General features: G+C 41.0%; 1 protein-coding gene across 3 annotated transcripts in view; it reads left to right on the top strand.

Annotated features, from left to right (window-relative positions):
* Positions 1–2405: 2405 nt before the first annotated feature.
* Positions 2406–23980, top strand: part of ncam1a (neural cell adhesion molecule 1a) — a 269507-nt gene continuing 247932 nt past the window's right edge. For all 3 annotated transcript variants that reach the window (XM_082549406.1, XM_082549404.1, XM_082549405.1), the window contains exon 1: positions 2406–2684. In XM_082549406.1, the coding sequence (XP_082405532.1) occupies positions 2633–2684 (52 nt within the window). In that variant the 5' untranslated portion in view covers positions 2406–2632. The remainder of the gene's footprint in view (positions 2685–23980) is intronic.

The raw sequence follows: 23980 nt of genomic DNA on the forward strand, positions 1-23980 counted from the left end.
ACTGAGTAAATATCTAAAAATAAGAATTGTAGATTTACACAAACTGGGAAGATCTCTTGGAGCCATTTCTAAACAACTGCAGATTCCAAGAGCATCAGTTCAAAAAACTGTATGCAAATACAAGTAATTCAAATGAGTCGGAAGGTCTGGAAGAAGATCCAAACTATCACCCTGAGATGAGAGGAAAATGGTTAGTGTGTGTAACAACCGAAGAACCATCAAGGATGCTTGGAAATTGGAAATTGAAGTATCAGTGTCTGTGTCCACCAGAGATGGGCGCGTTACTGTAATACTTTTTTCGAGTAACGAGTAAAGTAAGGGATTACTATTGCAAAAATGGTAATTAGATTACTGTTACTTTCCCGTAAGCACGCTGCGTTACTGCGTTACTAAAACTGTGATTTTCTTGCGAGAGTGTGTCATGACAGTGACGTAAGCGAGTGCGACGTTCGTGACAACAGCTGTGTGCAGATCAACAATGGATCATATATCGAGTGTGGGAGAGAGTATGAGCGTGCAGCGTGGAAGTACTGACCTTACTTTGAGTTTGATTCCATAAAAAGTGACAAAAACATTAGCGTCCGCTGTTCACTGCGTGGGAAGAAATCTTCTTTTTACAGCGAAAAAAACCCCTTAACTTCCGAGCAAGCACCGAGTAGCTACGACGTGATGTGAAATTCACAGAGAAACTCGCGGATTCTTCAACTGACCGCTGCGGCACACCTGCACCAGGGTAAACCTCCGCCTACGCCACTCCTGCTATACAGGTGAAAATAGAGCAACAGGACCGCTAGTCTTTGATTTTATTTATTTTCTGCTGTGTTTCACTTGCATTTATTTGAAAGAGTGAGTGTAAACACAAAAAACTATTTTATTTTATGTGCTGGAATGTGCAGAAAATAGGTTTAAATGTTAAACAAATTTCTTCCAGTCAGAGAATGTTGCATATAATTTGTTTTTTGCTTGATGCATAAAGTTAAAAGATTAAAACTAATAAAACAAGTTTTAAAAAGAGAGTTTTTCATTTGATTACATTTTGTATGATGGATTATGTAGAAAAAGTAGAATTGGGCTGAAAGATCTCACTTTATCACCTATTCAGGTTGTAAATCGTAATCGTTTCGACAGGACACTTATCCCAAACAGACTTTGCAACTGGTTTTGGAATGGATAAACTGGGCTAACATTAGGCTTCTGGGATGGCCTTCACAAAGCCCCCAACCTCAATCCTACTGAAATTTTGAGGAAAGCACTTGCGAGCAAGGAAGCCAGCCAATTTAAATGAACTCTACACATTCTGCCGAGAAGAGTCGTCAAATATCCAGTTAGAATTGTGAAAAAAGCTTGTTGATGGCCCTCAAAACCATCTGTTTGAGGTGCAACTTGTTAACTTTTAGTGGGAGGCTATGTAGACATTTGAGCCTGTATGAATACGTTTGACCCTGTGTGGATTAGAGGAAAGCCAAAATAAATTCTAACTTGTGCAACTCAATTTTATTTATATAGCTCCAGATCACAACAACAGTCACCTCAAGGTGTTTTATATTGTAAGAACAATATAAAGCACTTACGAGAAGAAAGAACTTATAATAGTAGAGACAAAACCCAAACAATCAAACAACTTCTTTTGAGCAAGCAGTCGGCAACAACAGGAAGGAAAAACTCCCATTTAACAGGAAGAAACCTCCAGCAGAGCCAGGCAAAGGGAGGGGCAGCCATCTGCCGCTACTGGTTGCGGGTGATGGGAGGAAGACAGGACAAAAGACGCTGTGGAAGAGAGACAGAGATTAATAGTAACTAATGATTAAATGCAGAGTGGTGTATACACCCACAGTGAGTGAAAAAGTACAGTCATTTCACCCTGGTGAAAGAACAGTTCAAAGAAATGAAAGGCCCAAATTACCATGACAGTCATGCACATGATGAGTGGATGTAAACTTCTGACCACAAACAAAAAGAAAACACCCTGGGTGTCTGCTTATTACTGTCCAACAGTAGCTATTGAGATGCTTCACAACACTACTCACCACATATACGAACCATATTAATATATTAATATAAACAATATCACCTCAGAATTATTATTATTATTTTTTAAATAAAATGGAATAAAATATTGTCATTGTGAACTATCCATCACTATTTGGAAATTCAGTCATTCGTTTAGTATTAAGCTATTCTAGCAGTCTGGATAACACTTTTAATTAGAACCAATATGTCACTCTATGTGTTTTAAATCATAGTTAGCCGGTTTGCAAGCTCAGTAATCCGAATTACAGCCTCTGCCATCTGCCGTCTGCACAGACAGCTCCGCGCACTACTTTGTTACTGAATTCACCTCAGCCCGCCCCCTCCGTGTGTGTCTCTCTGTGTGTGGGGGGTTATAGCCTACCGGGCGGAGTAATTCGTGCTGGTATCTATTGAGTGCATGCGTGCGCGAGTGCGTGCTACGGTTTCAGCCTGTCACTCTCGTTGTGCCGCGGCGCGAACACGGGTAGCAAGAAGGACCAAAAATCCGCCTGGTATCAGTTGTTGTCCCTGGAAAGACTGTTTCCCCCCCATCACTAGAGACACCTCTCTTGTTTTAAAGTGCGTCTGCTCTTCAAGGAGAATAGCTGTGTGACACATTACAATGCTTCAAATAAGGGACCTCATCTGGGGATTGTTATTCATCGGCTGTGCAGGTAAAATGAGTTATTTCTTGTTCTAGTCTAATATTAGGTTGTGTGGGGATTAATATCCAGCTGTAGGCAAAGCAAATCTGTGTGAAAGCGCAGGCCGAGACGTGTTGATTCTAGAGCAGCATCCTCTGGTCCCACCGGCGGCATCCTTGTCACTGACTCCGGACAGTGGCGCTGGATTTGGAGCTCGAGCGCTGCAAAATTCACAGTTATCCCAAAAGTTCTCTAAAAAGTGAGGCATCTCCCCCTCTCTGAGGGAAAGCGACATGAATTACTTAGCAGGGCGCATTTTATTCAGTTTTGGGGTTATACAGTTTGATAGAGGCGCGTATCTCGGTGCATTTTGAATATCCCTGCACAACACAGAGAAGTGCAGACGACCAGTCTCTTTCATTCGGGGTGACTGTTCTCCCTAAGTTAAGTTATGCAACATATTTTTAATAATAATAATAAAAATCCCCACTCGTACTGCGTGCTGTGGAAGTTAAGCTCCTGAGTTCGTCCCTGTGGGTAAATAGAGGAGGATGCTTCCAGAGACCGGTGGTGTAGTGGGGCGCTTTTTGTGGTCCCCTTTATGTCAGCAGCCAGCTTATTGCTTATAGCCTCTTAAGTCGCTGCAAACGTCAACGGCAAACGAATATACTGTCATTCAAAAGTCCACCTCGGCTTTCTCAGTTCTGCTGGGTCAGACGTGACGCACCGAGGATGGGGTGTCCGGAGAGCCGATCGCTATTAGCGGGAACGCTTTGTTTTAGCCCACTGGAAACAGATTTACTGCCCTTTTTTTCTCTTTATTACCTTAATATTCAATTTGTTTTCCGTACGCATGCGCTTAAAACTATCGAATAGATCGATAAGATGCACGCACAAATTTCCACTTGTGCCACGATCGGATTTGGCACATAACCAGTAGCTGTGCTATGTGTCCGTGCGGGAGTTTAGTTTTTGCATCCCTGCTCTGATCATATAGGTCGACACTGAGGTATTGCCTCTGTTTTTGTTGTTTTTCTGGCCAAAAAGGACTCTGTAGTTTCTAACTTAGTAGCGAGGTGCTTGTTTTTTTCTAACCTCCATGCGCAAAATGATGTCGACTTCGGCACAGACCCAGACTGATTTGATCGTACTTTTTAATTTCGTTGGTTGAGGGGAAATTCGTCATCCAGTGAGGTAGACTGAATAGTCTTTCAATGTATACAATAGCATCCAATCCCAGAGCTCTCATGGTTATATAGGGCGGGAGGGGGACCCATTTTTCCCCCCAAAGCCCCCACCTCTCCCACCACCCACATCCTTCTCTCCTCCCTGCATTCACCTCCCCATTCCATACACTGCAACTGAGTGCTCAAAGAGGAGTTTGAGGACCCCCAGGGGTCCTTGGAGAGCGGAAGAATAGTTTGATGTTATAATTTGATTCAATTTAGTGTACATTATGGTGTAAAATGATTATTCTAACCCGGGGCCTCAGTTGCACTGTTGTTTCTCAGTGCTCTACAGGTCTATGCTTTTCTTGTCTATGGCAAAAAACAAAATAAAAAAAAGAAGCATTTTCTTCTCCCCTACTGAGATTAACTGCAGCCAATACAGCCACTGAGTCTGGATGAAATGACTGAAGGTACAGTTAAAATAACCAGAAGGCAAATCTTTTCATGTGCTAAAAAAGTAGCCTATCATCTGGCTATGCCTGTTTCGATTTATTGACATTTGACTCCTTTCCTTTCTTCCTTTCCTTGCCTTGTGTTTGTGCCACACGGCCATGACACATTATTTGGGGTAGACTGTTAAGTCACTTTTCCCCGAGCACGCATCATTAGTTTAAAGTTCATAGATGTAGCACTGTGAGACTGTATTGAATTATCCATGCAGTAGTCTCGGTCTGGCTAAATAATACATTTATTTCACAGTTGTGCTGAAGCCAACAGCCCTGTCTTTGCAGAATTTAGGGAAATCGAGCATGAAGAATGTGGGTCTACGCACAGGAAAATAATGTATATAGCCTAAAATAATGTGGACTGGGGAAATTGAGTGGATAAGACGACAGAATTTGAAGAAGGTGGATCATTACTGTGTATGTTGGATGGTATTTTTCTTGTTTTGGTACATAAAACCTAAGCTGGCCTCCATGTGGTGCTGGGCGTGCCCCCAAAGGGGCTCCGCTTTTGTTTTTCTTGTTTGTATGATCTGGTGGTTTTTGAGTGTGATAGTGATGTTGATACTTGAAGTTATATAAAATATTGATTTATTGATTACTGTCCAAACTTTTAAAACACAGGATTTGACATTTTGCACTTCACAAACAGCAACCAAAAAAATGCACTTTACATTTTTATCGCTGGGAAAAAAAATGCTGTGATTTCTGTTGGGAAAAAAAAACTACTTAAAATACTTTCAACAAGCTGAGCGAGGATCTAATGGGCTGTGTTGGGATAATGCGTGTGCCGGCTGATGTTTGTGGTTTCTATGAACCTTAAACTGCATCACTTGGCGCTGGCTTTTGAAAGTTTTCCAGAATATTTTTGGAGGTATTTCCAAATCAGCACCCAAACACTTGGGCACCCTGTCACTGATGTGGGTTTAGAGAGTGGTGCTGGGATGTTTTCATTTCTTCTATATGATTCATGACCCTGCCGAAATATTCTGACACCCCCACAATTTACCGCGCCTCCGCAGGGGAGGGAAAGAGAAAGGAACCAAGAGGGAGATAATTAGACAACTGTGCCTTAGCTGTACCCTCTTGCAACAAGGAGAAATTCAAATAAATTGATCGCATTATTTGATGGACTCGGGGTATATTGAAGGGGTAATGACAGTATCACACACTTTGAGGGCTGAGCAATTTAATTACATTTATTGATTTCCAGTTTCTGTTCCAGTTCGATGATAATTACATTTTTGAGGCTCGCGCCAAACATTAGAATGCAGAGCTACACCACCTTCCAAGATGTAACTGCATTATAATGCAGTTTTAGGAGTCGACACAGGTAGTGATCTTTCTCGACTTAAATTCAAGTCGAGTGTGCAGTGCCCGTTCTGACTGTGTTACTGAATTAAGCCACCGCATCCATGGTGGTGATCAGTTTGAAACTGGAAAAAGTAGAAGGTGATGCAGGGTAATCTGAGGGGAAAAGAAGCCCCGTTTATTAAAGTGAAAATGACACCGCCTCAGATTTATGACTTCAAGAATGTGAAGTTACAGATCTGAGGCATTTCTATTCTTTTTTTTTAACCCTTTCATGCTCTGTGCTGTTGGCTGTAGAGAAACCAACGCAGGGTTGCCTTCCAGTAAAAGTTTAAACTGGCTTTTATTGCACTGCAGCTCAGCATCGTCCAGCAGCGCCCTGCACTGACCAAATATGTAAAATATGTACTACTGGGCATTCCTGATTGATTAGTCTGACTTGAGGATAAAATATATTTATGATCAAATTACATAATTAGGCAGCACGGTGGCACGGTGGTTAGCACTGTTGCCGTACAGCAAGAAGGTCCTGAGTTCAATTCCACCATCAGGCCGGGGTCTTTCTGTGTGGAGTTTGCATGCCCTCCCCGTGTTTGCGTGGGTTCCCTCCGGGTACTCCGGCTTCCTCCCACCGTCCAAAGACATGCAGCTTGTGGGGATAGGTTAATTGGAAAATCCAAATTGCCGTTAGGTGTAAATGTGCGAGTGAATGTGAGCGCGAATGGTTGTCTGTCCCTGTGTGTTGGCCCTGCGACAGACTGGCGACTGGTCCAGGGTGTACCCCGCCTCTCGCCCTATGACAGCTGGGATAGGCTCCAGCGCCCCCCGCGACGCTGAAAAAAAAAAGGAGAAGCGAATGGATGTTATTGAGTTTAATCGCCTTTTCACATGATATTGCAAACCGCTGTGCAGTGTTTTAGCATCTGACAGAATGGCAGAGTGTTCTCTCTCTTGCTGAAAGTGGATTGCCTCTGTTGGATTTCTTTATTCTTTTTGTTCCTGAAACAACAAGTTTGCAGGCTGAAGGCAGGCTAGATGCTGATGTGCACTTGCCATTCAGTTCATACAGTTATATGAAACTGCAAGCAGTGCAAATCCATGTACTGTTCTGGCTGTAAAGCAGCATGTGTGTACTTTAATCAGTCAGCTGAACTACAGAAGGGAAGAAAAACTTTAGCGTAACATTTTGAGGGAGAAAATACACAAATCCTAAATGGCTAACATATGGGACTTTAACTGCTGTGGTGGGTTCAAAGCCACTATGAAAATAATACAGGCTATTTTTGACTTAGGGGAACTGGAAAAAGCAGCCAAACACAGGAAAATTATAAGGCATTTTTAGTCCGCTCTTTAAATAAAACTAGATTCTGGCTCTTTCAAGCTTTGCTCCGTAGTTGCACTCTGGTCCATGCACCATTTGGCTTGGAGACACTTTGTACTAATGTACTATTACGGCTTGTTATGATCAAATTCTCGTCAGTACATGGACTGTTCAGATTATAGCAGTACTCCTACTTGGATTCAGCTTCTGTTTAGCTAAATACTGCATGCCTGTGTCGCCGTACAGTTTATGTAAGAGAGCAACAGATCAAGTGACTTGTCATCATAATTGCAAGTTGATTCTCAAGATGTGAGTTCTTTGCTGCTGCCTACATTTACATAAAGTTCAGTCATTACTGCGTCTACATTTTCGCCCTATAGCTTTCTTTTTTTCCCTTCTTGCTGTGCTCCCCCCCCCCCCCCCCTTGATTTGTTTATTGATCTCCATCTTTTGCAGCTTTTATTATATGTCATATCATCCTTTCTCCCCTGAGAGTTCAACTCAAAACAGCCCACACAGCAGCACAGACACAGAGCCCTGTGTGTCTGAGTTACATTATCTGCTAATTAGTGCAGACTATTAAAATACTAAAAATTTAACTCACTAAAACTGAAGCAGAAACTCCTTGAATCGTTTGTACCACACAGCACAGTCTGTTAGATAATTCCTTTTAAAATGCTCCAACAGGCAACAACAGCACAGACATGGTGGAGAGGTGCATTAATTGACTTTGAGTAGTCCAGCAGTCTGTGTTGGAACCCCTGTCAGTCACAGCATCCATCTGCACACCAGCTCCAATATGCAGATGGATGGGTTTTAGAAAATGCACCCCTGTACACTTGCCACGAAGGGGGGAACTATGGAGGCCCTAACTGCTTTGTGTACAAGGCTGTAAACATGCTTTTTAATCCTGTGAAATTGGCTGTTTTAAACACAGGACTCTATGTGGATTCGCTCGCTTTTTGAGTGGGCATTAGAGGAAATGCAGTTTTTGGCACTTATGCCTTGGCTTCGTTCTCCAGACCTGGAGGTTGCTGTTTGCCCCAGACAGTACTGGTGATAAACTTTACTTCATCATGATCACGATTCAAACATGTCACATGAAACACAGTGACACTCAACTATCAAAGACCTGTGTACAGCCACTTGGATATAATTTTTCTAGATGGGTGTGTTCAGGAGGTAGAGTAGATCATGTACTAATCAGAAGGTCGGTGGCCTTATCTGTGCCTCCTCCATTCTGCATGTTGAAGTATCCTTGGGCAAGATACTGGACCCCGAGTTGCCCTCGATGCATCCATTGGAGTCTGAGTGTTTGGACATTACGAAAAAAACCCCACTTAGGTTAATGTGTATATGAATGGGTGAATGAGGCTTGTGGTAAGAAAACGCTTTGGGGTCTCAAATTGAGTAGAAAAGCACTGAACAAGTACCAGTCCATTTAGATGTGACAACAACAATGCTCGTTAAGTGCCGTTGCAGCCAGAACCCACTATAAGTCCCTAATCTCACTAATAGAAAAGGATGTTAACACTTATTTACATCCACTGTTGGTATGCTTTTACACAAACACAGAACATTTGTTAGGCTAGTACAATCAAGTTAAAATGAGAGCTGCCTGTCTGTAGCCTAGGTGCTAGCTTGAGTTGCCAAGTATATTTGAATTTGGCAGATTCTTTTAGACTTATCTACAGTCTGAGACAGCAGCCACCCCCTCAGTGTTATCTGCACTTGCTGGTTCCACATCAGCAGCAAGGGAAAAAGCCGGACTGAGGAGATGAGTGATGGTGACTAATGTCAGTTCTTCATTCTTTCCAGACTCCACTCAGTCTTTTGTCAGTAATATTATTTAGTTTACTGACACTCAACATTTCTTTTCAGTGTGATGTTATTAAGTGTATGTAGTGCATTTCCCGCTGTAAAAACTGCTCTCTGTACCACAGATATACAATACGTACCTGCACATATGGGTTTGCTTATCTGTGCAAAATCTGTTATTGCTCCACCAAACTGTTAATATTTAATGGAACTGTGCTGTTCAGCTTCACTGTGTGGCCGTTAAATCGAGCTGAAATCCCCAAATTTGAACAACACTTTACAAACACTTTTAAGCTTAATTACAAAAAAACAATAATTTCTGGGGGTTTTTAACACAGGAACACAAAGACAGTTTTAATTTGATTCCAGTCACTAAGCCATTAGAAGTTCTTCGTCCGTGGATGATAAAGAGGTAAAGTCTAAAAACTTTGAAATGCAGATGATACAAGTTTTACATAATCCATAAATTCATGTCATATCACAGAGCTTCTGAAAGTGCTGATAATTCCATCCAGATGAGCTCAAAATGACTTGACTGGCTATAATATTTCTTCTGACTGTTAGATGAGGATAGGCTGTCTTTGCATATTAATCAGGACATGAATAGAACCCATGAGTGATTTTTATTGTGTGAGCTCTGAAGGCGTCCTATAGAGAATTGAATGTGGGGGAAAAAACCCAGAAAAAAAGAGACGGACTTGTTATGCAACCCAATCAGCAGCCCCTTCCTTTGCCATTGAGCGCAACATTGAACATGATTTTCAGATCTTAATGCTGTCTTCAGAGTGTGTAACTAAATGGACAACTGATGTCAATGAAGTAATGTCTCCCAAAATTCTCAAGCAGATATAATATTCACAGAGGAAGGTAGCCTTTAGTCATGTATATTCACATTATGTCATTATGTTCTAATGGAATGCCACGAGTAATACTAACTAATGTAACATGAATTTTTAAGTTACCATTAGATGAGTTAATGCACAATGACTCATCTAATGGTAACTTAAAGTTTGATGAGTCAGTACAAACAAATTTAATATTACATTACTTACCACAACTTGTAGCATGGTGTATGGAAGGAGTGGGAAATGGATTCAGGGTGGGGGTGCGATAAGCTGCAGGATGATGGAAGAGGTCAGCCATGAGTCTCCATACACTGTGATACTTGCAGACAGGGAGCAGGTGGAGGATAATCTGTAGAGCTGGAGCTGTGGAGCTATGCTCTGGAGAGAAGAGGAATGAAAAGGCACTAGAAGCAAGACAGAATATGTATGTCTAATGGGAAGTAGACAGGTGTAACAGTGAAGATGGAAGGAGCAGTGGTAGTGAAGACGGGGTCAGCCAGGGTGCAGTGGGTGGAGACGAGTGTCAGGGGGTCATTTGTGACAAAAGATAGCAGCAAGAGTGAAAGAGAAGGTTTACAAGATGGCAGTGAAACCTGCTATGATGTATGAGTGGAGAGGGTGACACTGACAAAAAAGGAAGTGGAGCTGGAGGTGGCAGAGCTGACCGGGATGGACAGGATTAGAAATGAGTACATCAGAGGCACGGGCAATATGGAGCTGAGGAAAAGAGGAAGTGCATAGAGAAGATTCATGGATGTAGCGGAGGAGGACATGCAGAGGGTCGATGTGACAGAGGAGGATGCTAGAGATAGGGTGAGACGGAGGTAGACGATCTGTTGTGGCGACGCCTAAAGGCAGCAGAAAAATCAATACAATATGTAGTTAATTCAGACGCAAGGCAACCCAGCACAGTCATCCATGGTTAAAACAACATGTCTTTATAACAAAACCATAAGCATTATGATTATATACCATGCAAATATGCATGTGTATATATATATATATATATATATATATATACACATATATAGATACACATGCAAATATGCATGTGTATCTATATATGTGTATATATATATATATATATATATATATATATTTACGTGTGTGTGTGTGTATATATGTATTTTTTTTCCAAAATGAAGTTATTCATGAAAGCCACATTTTTGTGGCGGGACTTTTCTTGTCAAAATGAAAATATGCCTTCACTGAGCTTGTTGACACACTTTCTGCTTAGCCATCCATTTCAGCTCAGTAAAATCTTGTTTCTGATCCTTTTTGTTGTGGTCTTTTCTTCTGTTCTGGTTAAAGAAACGGGGTCTGAAACAAAATACTTCTCCAGTTTCCTTAGGCTAAACTCTGGCATTTTGGCAGAGTGAAGCAGCATCAGCTTCTAATGAATTCAGATAAACAATGCTTGATGTTCCCTAAGATCCCATCCAAGAAGGTGAAATATCTGTGGGAGTGGCTGTGATTTCAAACAAGCTGCTGTTGCTCTAAGGCTAACCGGGATGCTGCTCGTGTGAGTTTTGCAAGGTGATAGAGAATATTCAGGTGTTTGTTGTGGCACTCCTCAGCATACTTGCTTAGCCCCAACCTCACCAGATTTTCTACATAAGAACTAATGATCTGTGCTCCTTTGGCAGTGGACTCCCTATATTTTTTTTCCCTTTTACTGAGCTCTTTAAGTGAGGCTGCCAAGTCTGGTGAGGTTGCCCAAGGTGACGATGGACTACATTGCTGCGCAACAGAATCCCAGCATGATGTCCCTGTCCTCCTTGAAATGCCTGGAGAGCTACAAGCACCGATTTTTATTTGGAATAGATACTGTGTTTATTGATGTTCCAGTTTTCTTTATTGTCAGCATGGGACTCTGTGTTATTTATAGCCTGTCACCGTTATAACTTACTTCCCTCAGGACTTGCACTGATTAACAGATGGTATTTTGTCTCTGAAAGTCACTTCATACTTATGTTGTGTTAATTTTCAGGTGGAGAAGAAAAAACCCAGTATTTTTTACTTTGCATAACTTCCCCCCCCCACCTGTTTCAACCAAAAGCATAAAATGTAAAATATGCTTGGAGTGACAGCGCCTCCATATAAAATGCCTTGGCTTAGCTGCGGTAACCTTCATCAGGGATGACACAAACGCTTGTCAGCCCTGAGAAATTTTCTTAATGTTGGATTACCGACAATCTTTGAGCTAAAAGTGCAGAGAGCAGGTTTTGCTTTATTTTCTCTTTGTTCAACTGAGCCTTCAAGTGCAGAAAAACGGCGGCAATATCATCCGAGTGTACTTGGCAGACTTTTAATGCTTATGCTTCATCACTTAAACAAACACCTACTGTATGCGATGGCTGGCTTCGGGTGTGATCTCCTGCAAAGCTATATGCTTAGCAATGTAAAAATAGTAAGTTACAAGTCTTGCAGTTTTATAGGAAAAGCTTTTGAAATGCAATAACCTATAGAAATACTGACGGGTATACACGAATAAGCTGCATATCATTGCTTGCATTAAAACACCTGCTGTTTTTTATTCAACCCTATGCACAGTGTTGTCTTCTAGCTTCCTCCCCAGCATTATCTCTCCAGGAAAGCCGGTTTGGTACTTTCTGGAAAAGCGAAAAGTACGGGGCTCTAGTGATTGCCTGACTTTTAGCTATACTGCTGCCCCCAGGTCCCCATGTTTCTCTTGTCAGCCATGTTAGTTAGCTTTAAAAAGAAAGGTATTTCTTTTTAAAGCTTTGACCAACTCTGATGCTATTATGAGTTCTTCTAAAAGTTCTGATCCCTGATATATTACTTTACTGATGCCTGATCAAATACTGCAGTTGTTTCATCTTGTGTTATAAATCAAGCACCCTGCTTTTCCCTTTACAGTGATCGCTTTTACCCCTCCCTAAAAGCTCAGTCTCACATCCTGTCTAGTTCTCCTGGAGTCGAGATGATGGACAAAGAGCCTTCGGTCAACATTTATCTGTAAGAAGTCAAAGTTTTAAAAGGTTTCAATAGGTGAGCGTGTGAAAGAGTCATTAATAGTTGAAGCTGCCTTTGTCGACGGTGCACAAACAGGGATTGGCTGTTAGCTCTCCATCGTTCTCTCTGTCCCGAGGCACTGCTGCCCGAGCATCTCATTGCCCCCATCTGTAGGCATCTGCCAGGGGGACTCTGGGCCAGAAGTGGTAATCACTCTTGCGATGTGTTTATTATATAATAGTATTAAAATGTAAATAATGACATAATATGAGATAGGGCTGTGCAATATGACCAAAATCTCATATCCTGATATAAGACATTTATCGTCCAGACAAAGAAATATATCACAAACATTTTACATTTTCTGTAAATTCTGTGAATCTCGGGCAACTCGATTTGCGTGTTTTGTTTTGTTTTTGCTGGTCGTGTACCTGGAGTCAAGTGTTTTGACAGATGGATGAAACTATACATTTTTAGACATTTTCTTTGTGAGTATTTATTACACGGCGTGTTGCGGGGAAAAACTCGTTCTAACGTTTGATTCTGAGGTTTCTTTTTTAGCACCTAATGGCTCTTTTTTGCTTCTCATCTGTAAACACTCTGCATACTCTTTCACTTGATTCTGTTTATTTTGAAAAATCTCAACAGGATCTTCAGCTTTATTGCGAAAGGTTTACGTGGTAAATAAACAAGCGGACGGCGGAGCCGCGCGATGGTTTTTACCGGCGTTGTTGCTAACGTCAACGCATAAAAACAGTCGCTTGTCCGTCCGTAGTGTGGTTATATTAAATATAAGAGAAAGAGAGAACTTTAAGAAATTCTACAGTGACCATCAAAACGTTGAAAAAATATTGCCGTAAACAGTTTATTTTGTGACACCATGAAACAAATGATAGCTTAACATGCAACGATAGACGTTTTCATATCGTCATCCGATATATATCGAACAGCCCAAGTATGAGAAATATACTGTGCATTTGACTGAACCGGCATATGGTTGTGTTAGGCTGCTAATTCATTTGTCACTTTTGGGATTCAAAATACTTATTAGTGGAAAAATACGTTCTCTGATTGAGTTTTTAGTAGTGCTAGTGTGCACTAAAAACTCACCTAATTTTTGTCGTCATCTTAGCAAATTTGTCATTAGATTGAAAAACCTTTCTGTAGGTCACAAAACTGTAATCAGGGAAGCCCTGTGTATCAGTGACGCTGACTTTCACACCTGTATTTTTCAGTGGCTAGTTTCTAGGACTGCAGCTAAGGCACTCACTGAAGTAAGAGTGTAAAACAGTTTAAAGTGCTTTGTTCCAGGATTTCCACAGCCTAGCTGATACCACACCTGCTGCATTCATTTGTAGATGGGGGAGGATTTTCTGATTTTCAGAAATCCTGCTTTTCAAACCACCTGAAGAGTCAACTCATTTTCCTGTACACCTGGTGTCTGCAGGGATAATCGCTGCTCATTTAAGATGCATGCAGCGATGTTTTTCCACACAGTTCATTTCGAGTGGGTCTCCCATTTTGAAACATTCCTCCTTTTCTTATTACGTGTCTTTTTTCTTTGAGAATCGTTATTACTCCCCTATGAGTCCTGTTTGGAGATATTTCTTTTCCTCCTACTACGAAGGTGCAGCGTTAGCCATCTTAACCCCAGGTTTCAGATTGCAGCTTGCATAATAGGTTTCTTAGGAGTGACCAGTCATTCACATAACAATGGCAGCTGGCAGTTATTTACCTGAGTGTGGATGCCGGCACTTAACACTTCTGCTTATGCACAAAATAATGAACAGCAACAGCGACAGCAAACAAGAAACCAAGTGACTAAATTAAGAACAATATGAAGAGTAAACATAGGGGTATATTTTTGATACCACTAAGGCTCCACTTGGCTTATTATTATTATTATAATTATTATAAAAAGCACTTTGATGTGTTGATTTGAAATCTTACACACAACTCGCTGACCTGTAATTTAGCTTCAGGGGATGTGCTCTGTTTCCTGTGATCACCACTGATATTAAGAGATGCGTCTAGGCCCTCGGGCTGTGTGGGTGTTTTGTGCTGGCGCATGCAGACTGTAAGTTTGATGTCGCACCTTATAAACGCCGTATCACTTTCTGCGGTGTCTTGGCACAGCAAAAGTTGCTCTACGTGATTTCACCGTTCCAGCTCTGAGACCAACCTGAGGATTATTCTCTTCTTTAGCGATAAACGGCATATATCTGATGCACCTTATGTGCACACAGGCACTCCGGGTTTCTTATGTTTTTCCCACAGTCAGAAATCTACCTTCTCACATGGCTTACCTTGGCTGAGCTGTCATAGAGAGTTAAGGCCATAGTGTATTTGGGCATTTGTTCTACTGTCTCTAAATCCCAGGGAGTGACTCACCATCATGATGTAATGCCTAGCAATGACAGCTGGCTCATCCCAGGGACTCTGTGATTGGCTGGCTTCCTCAGGTGCCAAGTTGCCTGAGCGTGTGTGTGTAAAGAAAGGAAAGGGAAAAAAAACACCCAAGCATGTCTTCTGGGAAAAAGGAACAAGGCGAGATGTGCACCATGCGCAGTTTTTTTGTAGACTTGTTTACTTCCTAAATTGGCACAATTGTCAGCGAGCACATTCTTGAGGCATCCGCTGTGGCTCTGTAGTGTTTTTCAGACCATGCCAGCAAAAAACGAGAATGACTTCTTTCACCGAGTGCTGTTCACACACTCAGGTGGCACAATCACAGACTGTTGGAAGTTCTCAGATATTAAAATAGGATAAAACCTATTGGTGGCTTTTAACTTAATGTGCTCTCTTTAAGTTTTGTGAAAGCTCAGTTCACAGAACTTGTTCCGGACTTGGGGAGTTCTTCAGCCTTGCTGCTATGCATTCAAATGTGTGGAGAAACAACGCTTCATGGGAAAATAGTGAATTCACATAGACGGAAAAGCATATTAAATACATAATAAAATATAATAAGAGTTTGTTAAATATAAAATATTGGGTTTATGGTCTCTTGATGGGGGAAAAACCCCCCCAAAACAAAACAGCTTGTCAGAGGTGATAGATGTTGGTTTCCTGTTGCATTTAAACGGTATTCAGAGCTGTTTTGGAGAGGTTTCTGTGAAATACTCTGTGTGGTATGGAAACAGCATGAAACACAGACACATCTTGAAGCTGTTGATTTGACGGTGGATGCAGCTCAGACTCTGTGGACCGTTTGATCAAACCGGTGTGTCAAAAATCATCAAATTAACTCGTTACATCCTGCCACCAATCTAATATGGGAGTCACACACAACCAGAGCCCCGTCGCTTGTACCCATACGGCTTTCACATGCGGGCGCTGATGAGGTTAGACTGATCAAAATAAATGGTGTTTTTGTGTAGCAGGTGGTTGCAGGGTAACACCAGCTCAGTGCTGAGAGGGAGTGGCTGTTGTTATAACTGGGTGGCCTTCCATTAACACTTTTAATGCCCGTGATGCTGTGTAATAAACCTCAAACCAAAATATCTATCAAAAACTCTCCAATAGTGATGCATATTGAAATTGGCTGCAAATGCTCGGTGAAACGTGTATGTACTTATGCTTTAATGAGATGTCTCCATGTCTAAATGAGGAAATATTTAGATTTTAGAATGCATGTTATTGCCATCTTTTTCTTAATTGTATCTTAAAAATATAAATTTTTACTTTCCTGATGAAATTGAGGCCAAGCGAGCATGAGATTAGTCCGAGTTCTACTTGAAAACAAAAAGCTAATTTGCAGTAATCAATACCTGTGTATTCAACTGAGCTTCTGTGGAGTTATATGGAACAAAGCACTGATGTAGTAAAATATGGATGAAGATTGAAGAGCAAATCAAATTTATTAAAAGGCCAACTATTAATGTGCTCATTTTGTCCTATCTCACATATATCAAATAAAGTGTAAGGAGCTAAAAACGGATGGGATTATTTAACCAAACATAAACACTTCTAATAAGATTAAAGAAAATCTGTTTAGCATTTATGTTCAAGCTGCTGCAATTAATAAAATCAGGAGAGGTCTGTGATTTATTATGCTTTTACACTAACAGCTCTGTTGAAGAGCTGCTTGTGAAGAAAAGACTCTGTAGTGGCTCACTGTGAGGTGGGGTTGCAGACAAAGGTGCAGGGTGACGGGCAGGAGGAGGAGGGGTGGAGGTTGAAAAATAGGCGGAACACAATGCAAAGTGTTGTCAAGGAGGAGCCACTGTGCCGGCAGGGTACTCCAACCTCTGGATTCATTGTTTCCCGTTCTGTTGCAGACCCTTGTTTTGTGCACTGAAGCTTGCAGAGACCAGTGCATGAGACACGGGCACGTTGCGTTTAGGCCTTCCTTCTGGCTCGAATTTAAAGAAGAGCGTGATGCTCAATGTTCTCTACTTTATTCGATTTTCCTTCTTACTTGTTAGTTGACTGGCGTTCTTCAGCGTGCAGAACGACGGTCTTTTCTTCACCGTTCTTGTTACTAAATGAGTGCATTCACACGATCTGAGATGCCATGAAAAGAAACATCTTTGCCGTGAATGATGATGATGATGATATGATGCAGGTTCATCCTTTTTTTTTCAATTCCAGGAAATAATATCTAAAAATAAGACAAACCCTGCTGATAAACTAAGCTGTAAAAGGAGCTAAATTTTTGCTTATGTATCGTGGCCTGATTATGTCTGTGAAATGAATAGCCGCTCTCCTGACTGACAGCTGTCTCATTTTATCTAGAAAAGCTCTTTTTCATAATTTGCTGCTCTGCTGCTTTAATAAGCCATCGTTACCACAAAGTTCTGTAGCTGTGTAATTATATTGCACTATTGACGGTCGCAAATTATGCCTGCACATAGAAATGGATGCTAAAAGACTCTTTTTTTGCTTTAGTTGGAGAACAGAACTTGATACATGAATGTTGACAGGTGATAAAGAAATGCTCTCGGTTTTCTTGGCACTCTTGTGTTGCACTTCCGCTTCTATAGTATTTGGCAGCTTGCAGTATTTGTGCTGCACGATTTACTGTAAATGCTCAAAATTTAAATGTAAATCCCTGCCATATGAATACATGAAGAAGAAATATCTGCAGCCTTCGGTGGTTGCCTTTTGGTATTGATGCATTTTGGGCAATAATGCACTTTCTCTAAAACCTTGAACCAGTCAGTGAACTCCAAATTAAGCCCTCTCTGAAATTCTTTTGAATTTTTAATATAATGCCAGAAGCATATGCTTTTACTAAGTGCTGAAGATGGTATTAACACTTTTGACTTTCATCTCACGGTTGAAATGGGAAGGACAGGCTACAGAAGGTATAAAAAGTGTTTTTGTGCTTTCAAAGCTTCATACACTTTGATGAAGTCTCAAGGTCAAAATATTCTGACCAAATACATTTAGGTCAAAATCTCACCTGAAATGTTTGATGCTTTAATGCATACATACATACAGATGCCGACACTTTCATCTTGATATTTTACATTTTACTTAATTTTGATCTTACCTTTATGAGAGACTAGGGGGGGGGTAAATGTCAGTTGAAGACTTGCGCTCTTTCTGAACACCAGAAGGATGAAATATGTTTGCGTTGCAGGAACAAAGGGAGTGTGTCATGCTGCAAGTGATTGATACTGGCTCACAGTGCAGGAAGCCAGATGGGCCAAACTCAGAAGCATCAGGAGTTGAGGGCTTGGCCTTTTTAGCTCATCCAACAGAGGCATTAGAGACTGTGCTGCCCAAAGACTGCAGCTCAGAGACTTGCAGTGTGCTTGGCATGCCTCAGTGTTATGGTCGAGAAAACCAGTTTGAGATGATTTGAGCTTTGAGACATGGTGTGTTATCCTGGGGAGATGTGAAGATGGATACGCTGTGGTCATAAAGGGACGGACACGGTTAGCAACAATACCCAGATAGACTATGGTGTTTATACAACAGTTGGTTGGTAGTAATGGCCACAAGGTAGGCCAACAAAACATCTTCCACACCATTACAACCATTACACCAGCCTGAACCATTGATACAAGGCAGGATGGACCCATGCTTCCATGTTGTTTATGCCAAAATATAAACTGTAGTCTCTGTTTCCTGTTCTTAGCTAACAGGAGTGGCACACAGTATGGTCTTCTGCTACCGTAGCTCATCTGCGTCAAAGTTTACGTATAGTGCATTCATAGATGCTCCTCTGCATCCCTTTATTTTAATAGGTGGGTATTTGAGTTTTTCTTTCCTTCCTATCAGCTCAGAACAGTCTGGAAATGTTCCTTCTCATTTCTGGAATCTGCAATTTTTGCTAAGAGAACTGCTGATCATTCAAAAATGTGTTTTGTTTTTTGGGACTATTCTCTGTGAACCCCAGAGATGGTTGTGGGAAATTTGTATTTTGCTGATATAAAAGGTCAGCAGTTTCTGAAATACTCAGACCAGCCCATCTGGCACCAACAACCATGCCACACTCAAACTCACTTCAGTCACGTCTTTCCCATTGTGATGCTCGATTTGAGCTTTAGCAGGTCGTCTTGCCCAATTTCATTGACTTGCTTCTAGGTTAGTGGCTGATAAGATATTAAGCATTACCAAGCAGTGAACAGATGTTTGATTATACAGGTGTATCAAAATTGAATGTTTATTATTATTATGATCAAACTTTTAGAGCAAAAGCAAAATGAATACTGCATAAGTAAGAGTTAGGGTCTTGTCAGGTAGCTACCATGTGTGTTTTTAATACAATGTCATATCCTCTGCAGGAGAAAACTCAGTTTTATCTCAGTATTTTTGGGTGTATTTACTTACATTCTTTATTCTTTATGTATGTTAAGTATGCTTTATTATTTCCCTCAATTTTCCAACAAACAGCAACGCAAAAGAAGTCAACACTTCAAATGTTTCCATTGTGATACATCTGAATAATCACTGTTTTTCCTACTTTCGAGTCAGCTGCAGTTGTGAGAAAATGTTCTTGCCTTATGTTCTTGTTTCAATAATACTGATATGAAGGGGAGCTGTTACCAGATGTTGCCTTGCTGGAGTTGTAATAGATTTGGAGCACATGCAGGTTGGCCAAGCTGGTAGACATCAATCAATACTCACTGCATTTTTAATGTCATCATTTTTTTTAGAATTGTAAATTTATTATGTCTTTTCAACATTTGATGACATGACATTTGATGACATTGTGCCATTTAGATTTAGACTGATCTATTTTCACCTACATTTGGAACAAAATTCCCACTTTTATAAATGGGAATAACTATATATATGTGTGTGTATATCATATTAATCCTCTCCATAAGGTGACGTTATAACTGTAGTTTTCTTTTTTTTCTTTTACTGTGAGTTGTCTCAAGATTTTTACACTACATTTCTTGGCACTAAAGGTAATTTAAGATCTAACAGACAAACATCCAGTTAGGGCTGGCCATATCATACCGTTCACGGTAATACCGGTATAATGTTGGGCAACAATAAGAAAATGAAATATCGCGATAGAATATGGGTAAAGCGCACATGCGCAGTGCCTTTTTTTTCATACGCACATGGCGGAAAAAGCATGGCGGAGAATGAGAAGGGCGAAAGCGGATCGTTGAATGAAACGGATGAACCAGAATTGGTTTGTAAAAATGCTGCAACTTCAGTGGTGTGGAACTGGTTTAGCTTTCGTCCGTCAGATACACAACAAAGCACTATTTTTGGTAGAGCGTGCTAGCGGGCCGTCGTTATTACTGTGTTGTTTGGAAAATACAGCACACTTAAAATCAATCCTTTGATTTTTCTGAAAATCGACAGTGCCTCTTATAATCCCGTGTGCCTTATGTATGAATTCTGGTTGTGTTTCCTGACCTCAAAACGATTTTATGTGGTACACGGCGCTCGAAAATCTGTCAAATGCTTTAGTACGACTTTGCTAAGCTACGAAGCCGCACCGCTTGATAGATTGTTGGAGCATTACGGCTACCGTAGAGAGGAGCCTCGCGGAGTGATACGTACTGTGCTTCAACATAATATTACCGTATTGTGTGTGTATAACCTCTTTTTAAGCTTTGTGGATATTTTACATGGTTATGTCGGCCAATTTCCACTGGAAATGCCTTTTGGTTAAACTGTCAGCAAAGAATTTGCGCTGTTACGTTTTTATATAATTTAATGCACATAAAAAACAGCTGCTTGTTTAAGTGAAAATACATTGATGGGGTTTTTTGCACTAATAAAGTTGTGGAGTTGTAAAGTATTTTGTCTAGTGTCAATTATATCGTCAGTTATATCGTTATCGCAAATTTTCAAATGTATATCGCGATAAATATTTTTGGTCATATCGCCCTGCTCTACATCCAGTATTTCACAAAGAGAAAACTCTTGACTTCAATCATCCTACAAACTTTTCCTCTGTTGATAACCTGAAGATTAATACAACTCGGCCCACTGTGGTTATAATGAAGCGCTTTAGGCCTCCAGGACTGTATCTTTTCTCCAATAAAACACAATTGTAGCATGTGTCTTGCCTCTGTATTTTCTCTCATTTGTGGAATATTTTACTAACTGATTTTGTGTTTGAGGACTTGCAGTGATTTCTCTCAATCCCTGCTATCATTATACAGTATTGCTGCGATTAGTGAGCCATAGATAGATCACTTATCACTGACCCGCTGTCGGTGTAAAAGATCAAATCAGAATGTGACGTCATACATCTGTTTTCCACTGTTTGTTTCACTAAATGCTTTTTTTCTTTCTCTCGATCTCCAGAGCAGCATCTGTTATGGACTGCTAATGCAGTGAAAGCTCACTGTTTTTGACTTCTGCTCTATTCAGCTTCACTGCACACCATAGCCAGCAGAGGAGATGGCTTAGTTAGCCACCCTGTGTCACAGAAACCTCCTGGGACTCTCCATTCACTCTATGCAGCCATTAAGGAAGGGAGCATAGAAGTCTCAGCTCTTCATTATGAGTCACTTTGCCAGATTTTGCGACACTGCCCTCCATGTCAGGAGGCATAGCGGCCGATAATTTTCATGTGAAGTAGACTACAAAAAAACCAGGGGACAACGAAAATGAGATTGAAGAGACAATCAAGCCTAGTGAGAATGGCCTGGTTGTTTGTCCTGAGATGCATGAGACTGGGTTTGGATACAGTGTTAGATGACATGGCCAGCTTCCCAAGGACAGATCCCTTTTACAGAAACATTTGCTCATTAGAGAGCACATCTCTCATTGTTTATGGACTTTAATGAGCCTTGCTGCAACCAAGGGTAGAAAAACAAAGACAAGAAAATCCAGACCTTGGATTCAAAAATGTAACGCGTCCACGAGAGGGGCAGAAAGAACCTGACAACCCGCCTCCTCGCTAATCTGTCTTATCTGAATAGTGCACACTCCTTATGCATTTGAGGTTGAGGTTTGCGCCCCCCCTCCCCCTCTGAATTTTTCCCCTCCCATGTTTTTACCCTCCCGTCTCTGTCTTTCTCATTACTGCTATTGCAGAGACCAATCTCAGGGCACCATTTTGCAGAGGACATTGTGGAGCTTAATTAGTTCATTCAGGGATATGGCTCTTCTTACTAGCCTAGTGGCTTTAATGCCTCTGGAGGGCCTTAAATGCCATCTCTCCCTTGCAGAACAGCCTCGAACTGTACAGAATATAAAATACCTGTCAGGTTAATAAGGAGGTACCCCAGCAAAACTCCTCAGTTTATTCATATGTGTGTTTGTGGCTTCTTTGGAGGATCCGGAGTGGCAGTCTCTTAGCACTGCCGTAGCCGAATGAAGAAAGGGCATGCATTTTTTTTTTTAAATCGCTGCTGTCTTCCAGTCTTGGCTTGCTCTGTTCAAAACAAGGCCAAATTGCATAAAGGCAGAACTAACGGAGCATAGATTGGTGAAAAAGGGGATTCAGTGCTTAGGAAGGTTGTTTGGTCTAATGAATGTCTTTTAAATAAATCACTGAAGTACTAAATCTTTTTTTTCTGACACAGTTCCCCATTTCCTAACTTTTTAACATAATAAAAATCTTATATAGTTCACATTGTTTTATAATATAAAATGTTCATATTTTTTCCTGATACTGAATAAATACATACATAAAAAAGTGTAAAATTGATGTTAACAGTCATCTAAGAGCCTTCAAAAGGACTTTTCGCCTAAATTGAGGGCTGAAACTAATTTGCTAAACAAATAACCTGCTAATGCACTTCCTTTGTGCTTTTGGACATAACAGACTGACATAAAAGGTTTCTTGGTAAGACGCTCCAACTAAATGAGCTATATCCAATAATGTGATTTTTAAATTACAGAACTCATAACTCAGTATGCATTGATTGAACAGAGGTTTAGGTCAGTCCCCGGTGATGGGAAAATGATACTGAAAACTCAATAACAGAGAAGGCCTGCTTTAGAAAAGGTGCAATTATGTAATACTTTTCATCCTATCTTCACAGTTTCAATGACATCTGAACTCGCATTAGATGGAGGGGCCCCAGAAAATTGATGCATGTGAGCAGTATAGGGTGCTCGGTTGGAAAAGAAAATCAAGTTTGGAGGCTTAGGCTGTTTGCAGTGCTTCCTGTAACACTATCTTGTTTGTGGAATGGGGGTATTCCTTAAGTGACATTCAGTTTCTGGGCAACAGGGCAGCAGCTGTGCATATCTTTGTACCCGGGGTGATGGGAGGGGTGGGGGGATGTGGTGTGATAAAAGCCCATTGATGCAGCTGTGTTTGAACAGGGACATTGCAGTTTGATCAGTGGCTGGAGGGACTCTCTGACCATCAGAATTGAGGGAATGGATTTTATAAGATTCCTGCAGAGTGCAGTTTTTGTTTTTTGTTTTCTTTTTGAATGATGTGATGCAGGTTAAATTATCATCAGCATGAGCAGACCATGAAGTCTGAATGAGTGTCAGTATTATGTTGAGTTCAGGCTGGGGTATTATAAAAGAAAGCAATGGAGAATAGCGTGATGAGGTTTATCGTGCACACGTTGCTTGAGTTGTCTGCCATGTTGGAGGCAATACAAACTCCGGTCGCTGCTGGCAGTGGTTCCTGGAGTCTGCTGGCTGTTGCCAGGTGAACTCGGCTGCGAAGAAGGTGCGGCACGAAACACCTATTGTACATGTAGTTTTTCATATTCAATTCAATTCCATTTTATTTATATATCAACAAATCAAATATACAATTTTTTCTAGCAAGAGGGGGTCACTGATTGGTTTGTAGGCCCAGGTGATTGGGGCTTTAAACAATCATTGCAAAAAAGTGTGTCTTTGGAGCAATCATCAACCTCCAGCAACCACTTAACAATACTTACAACTACTGGTTGCCAGATGATTGCAGACCAGTCTCTAGACCTTTATGACTCGTACCTAATTCACTCAATCCTACGTTGTCACCATGATTGTCACGCGTCGGTGT

The sequence above is a fragment of the Aulonocara stuartgranti genome (assembly GCF_965226115.1).
Source record: "Aulonocara stuartgranti genome assembly, chromosome: 10".
Lineage (NCBI taxonomy): Eukaryota > Metazoa > Chordata > Actinopteri > Cichliformes > Cichlidae > Aulonocara > Aulonocara stuartgranti.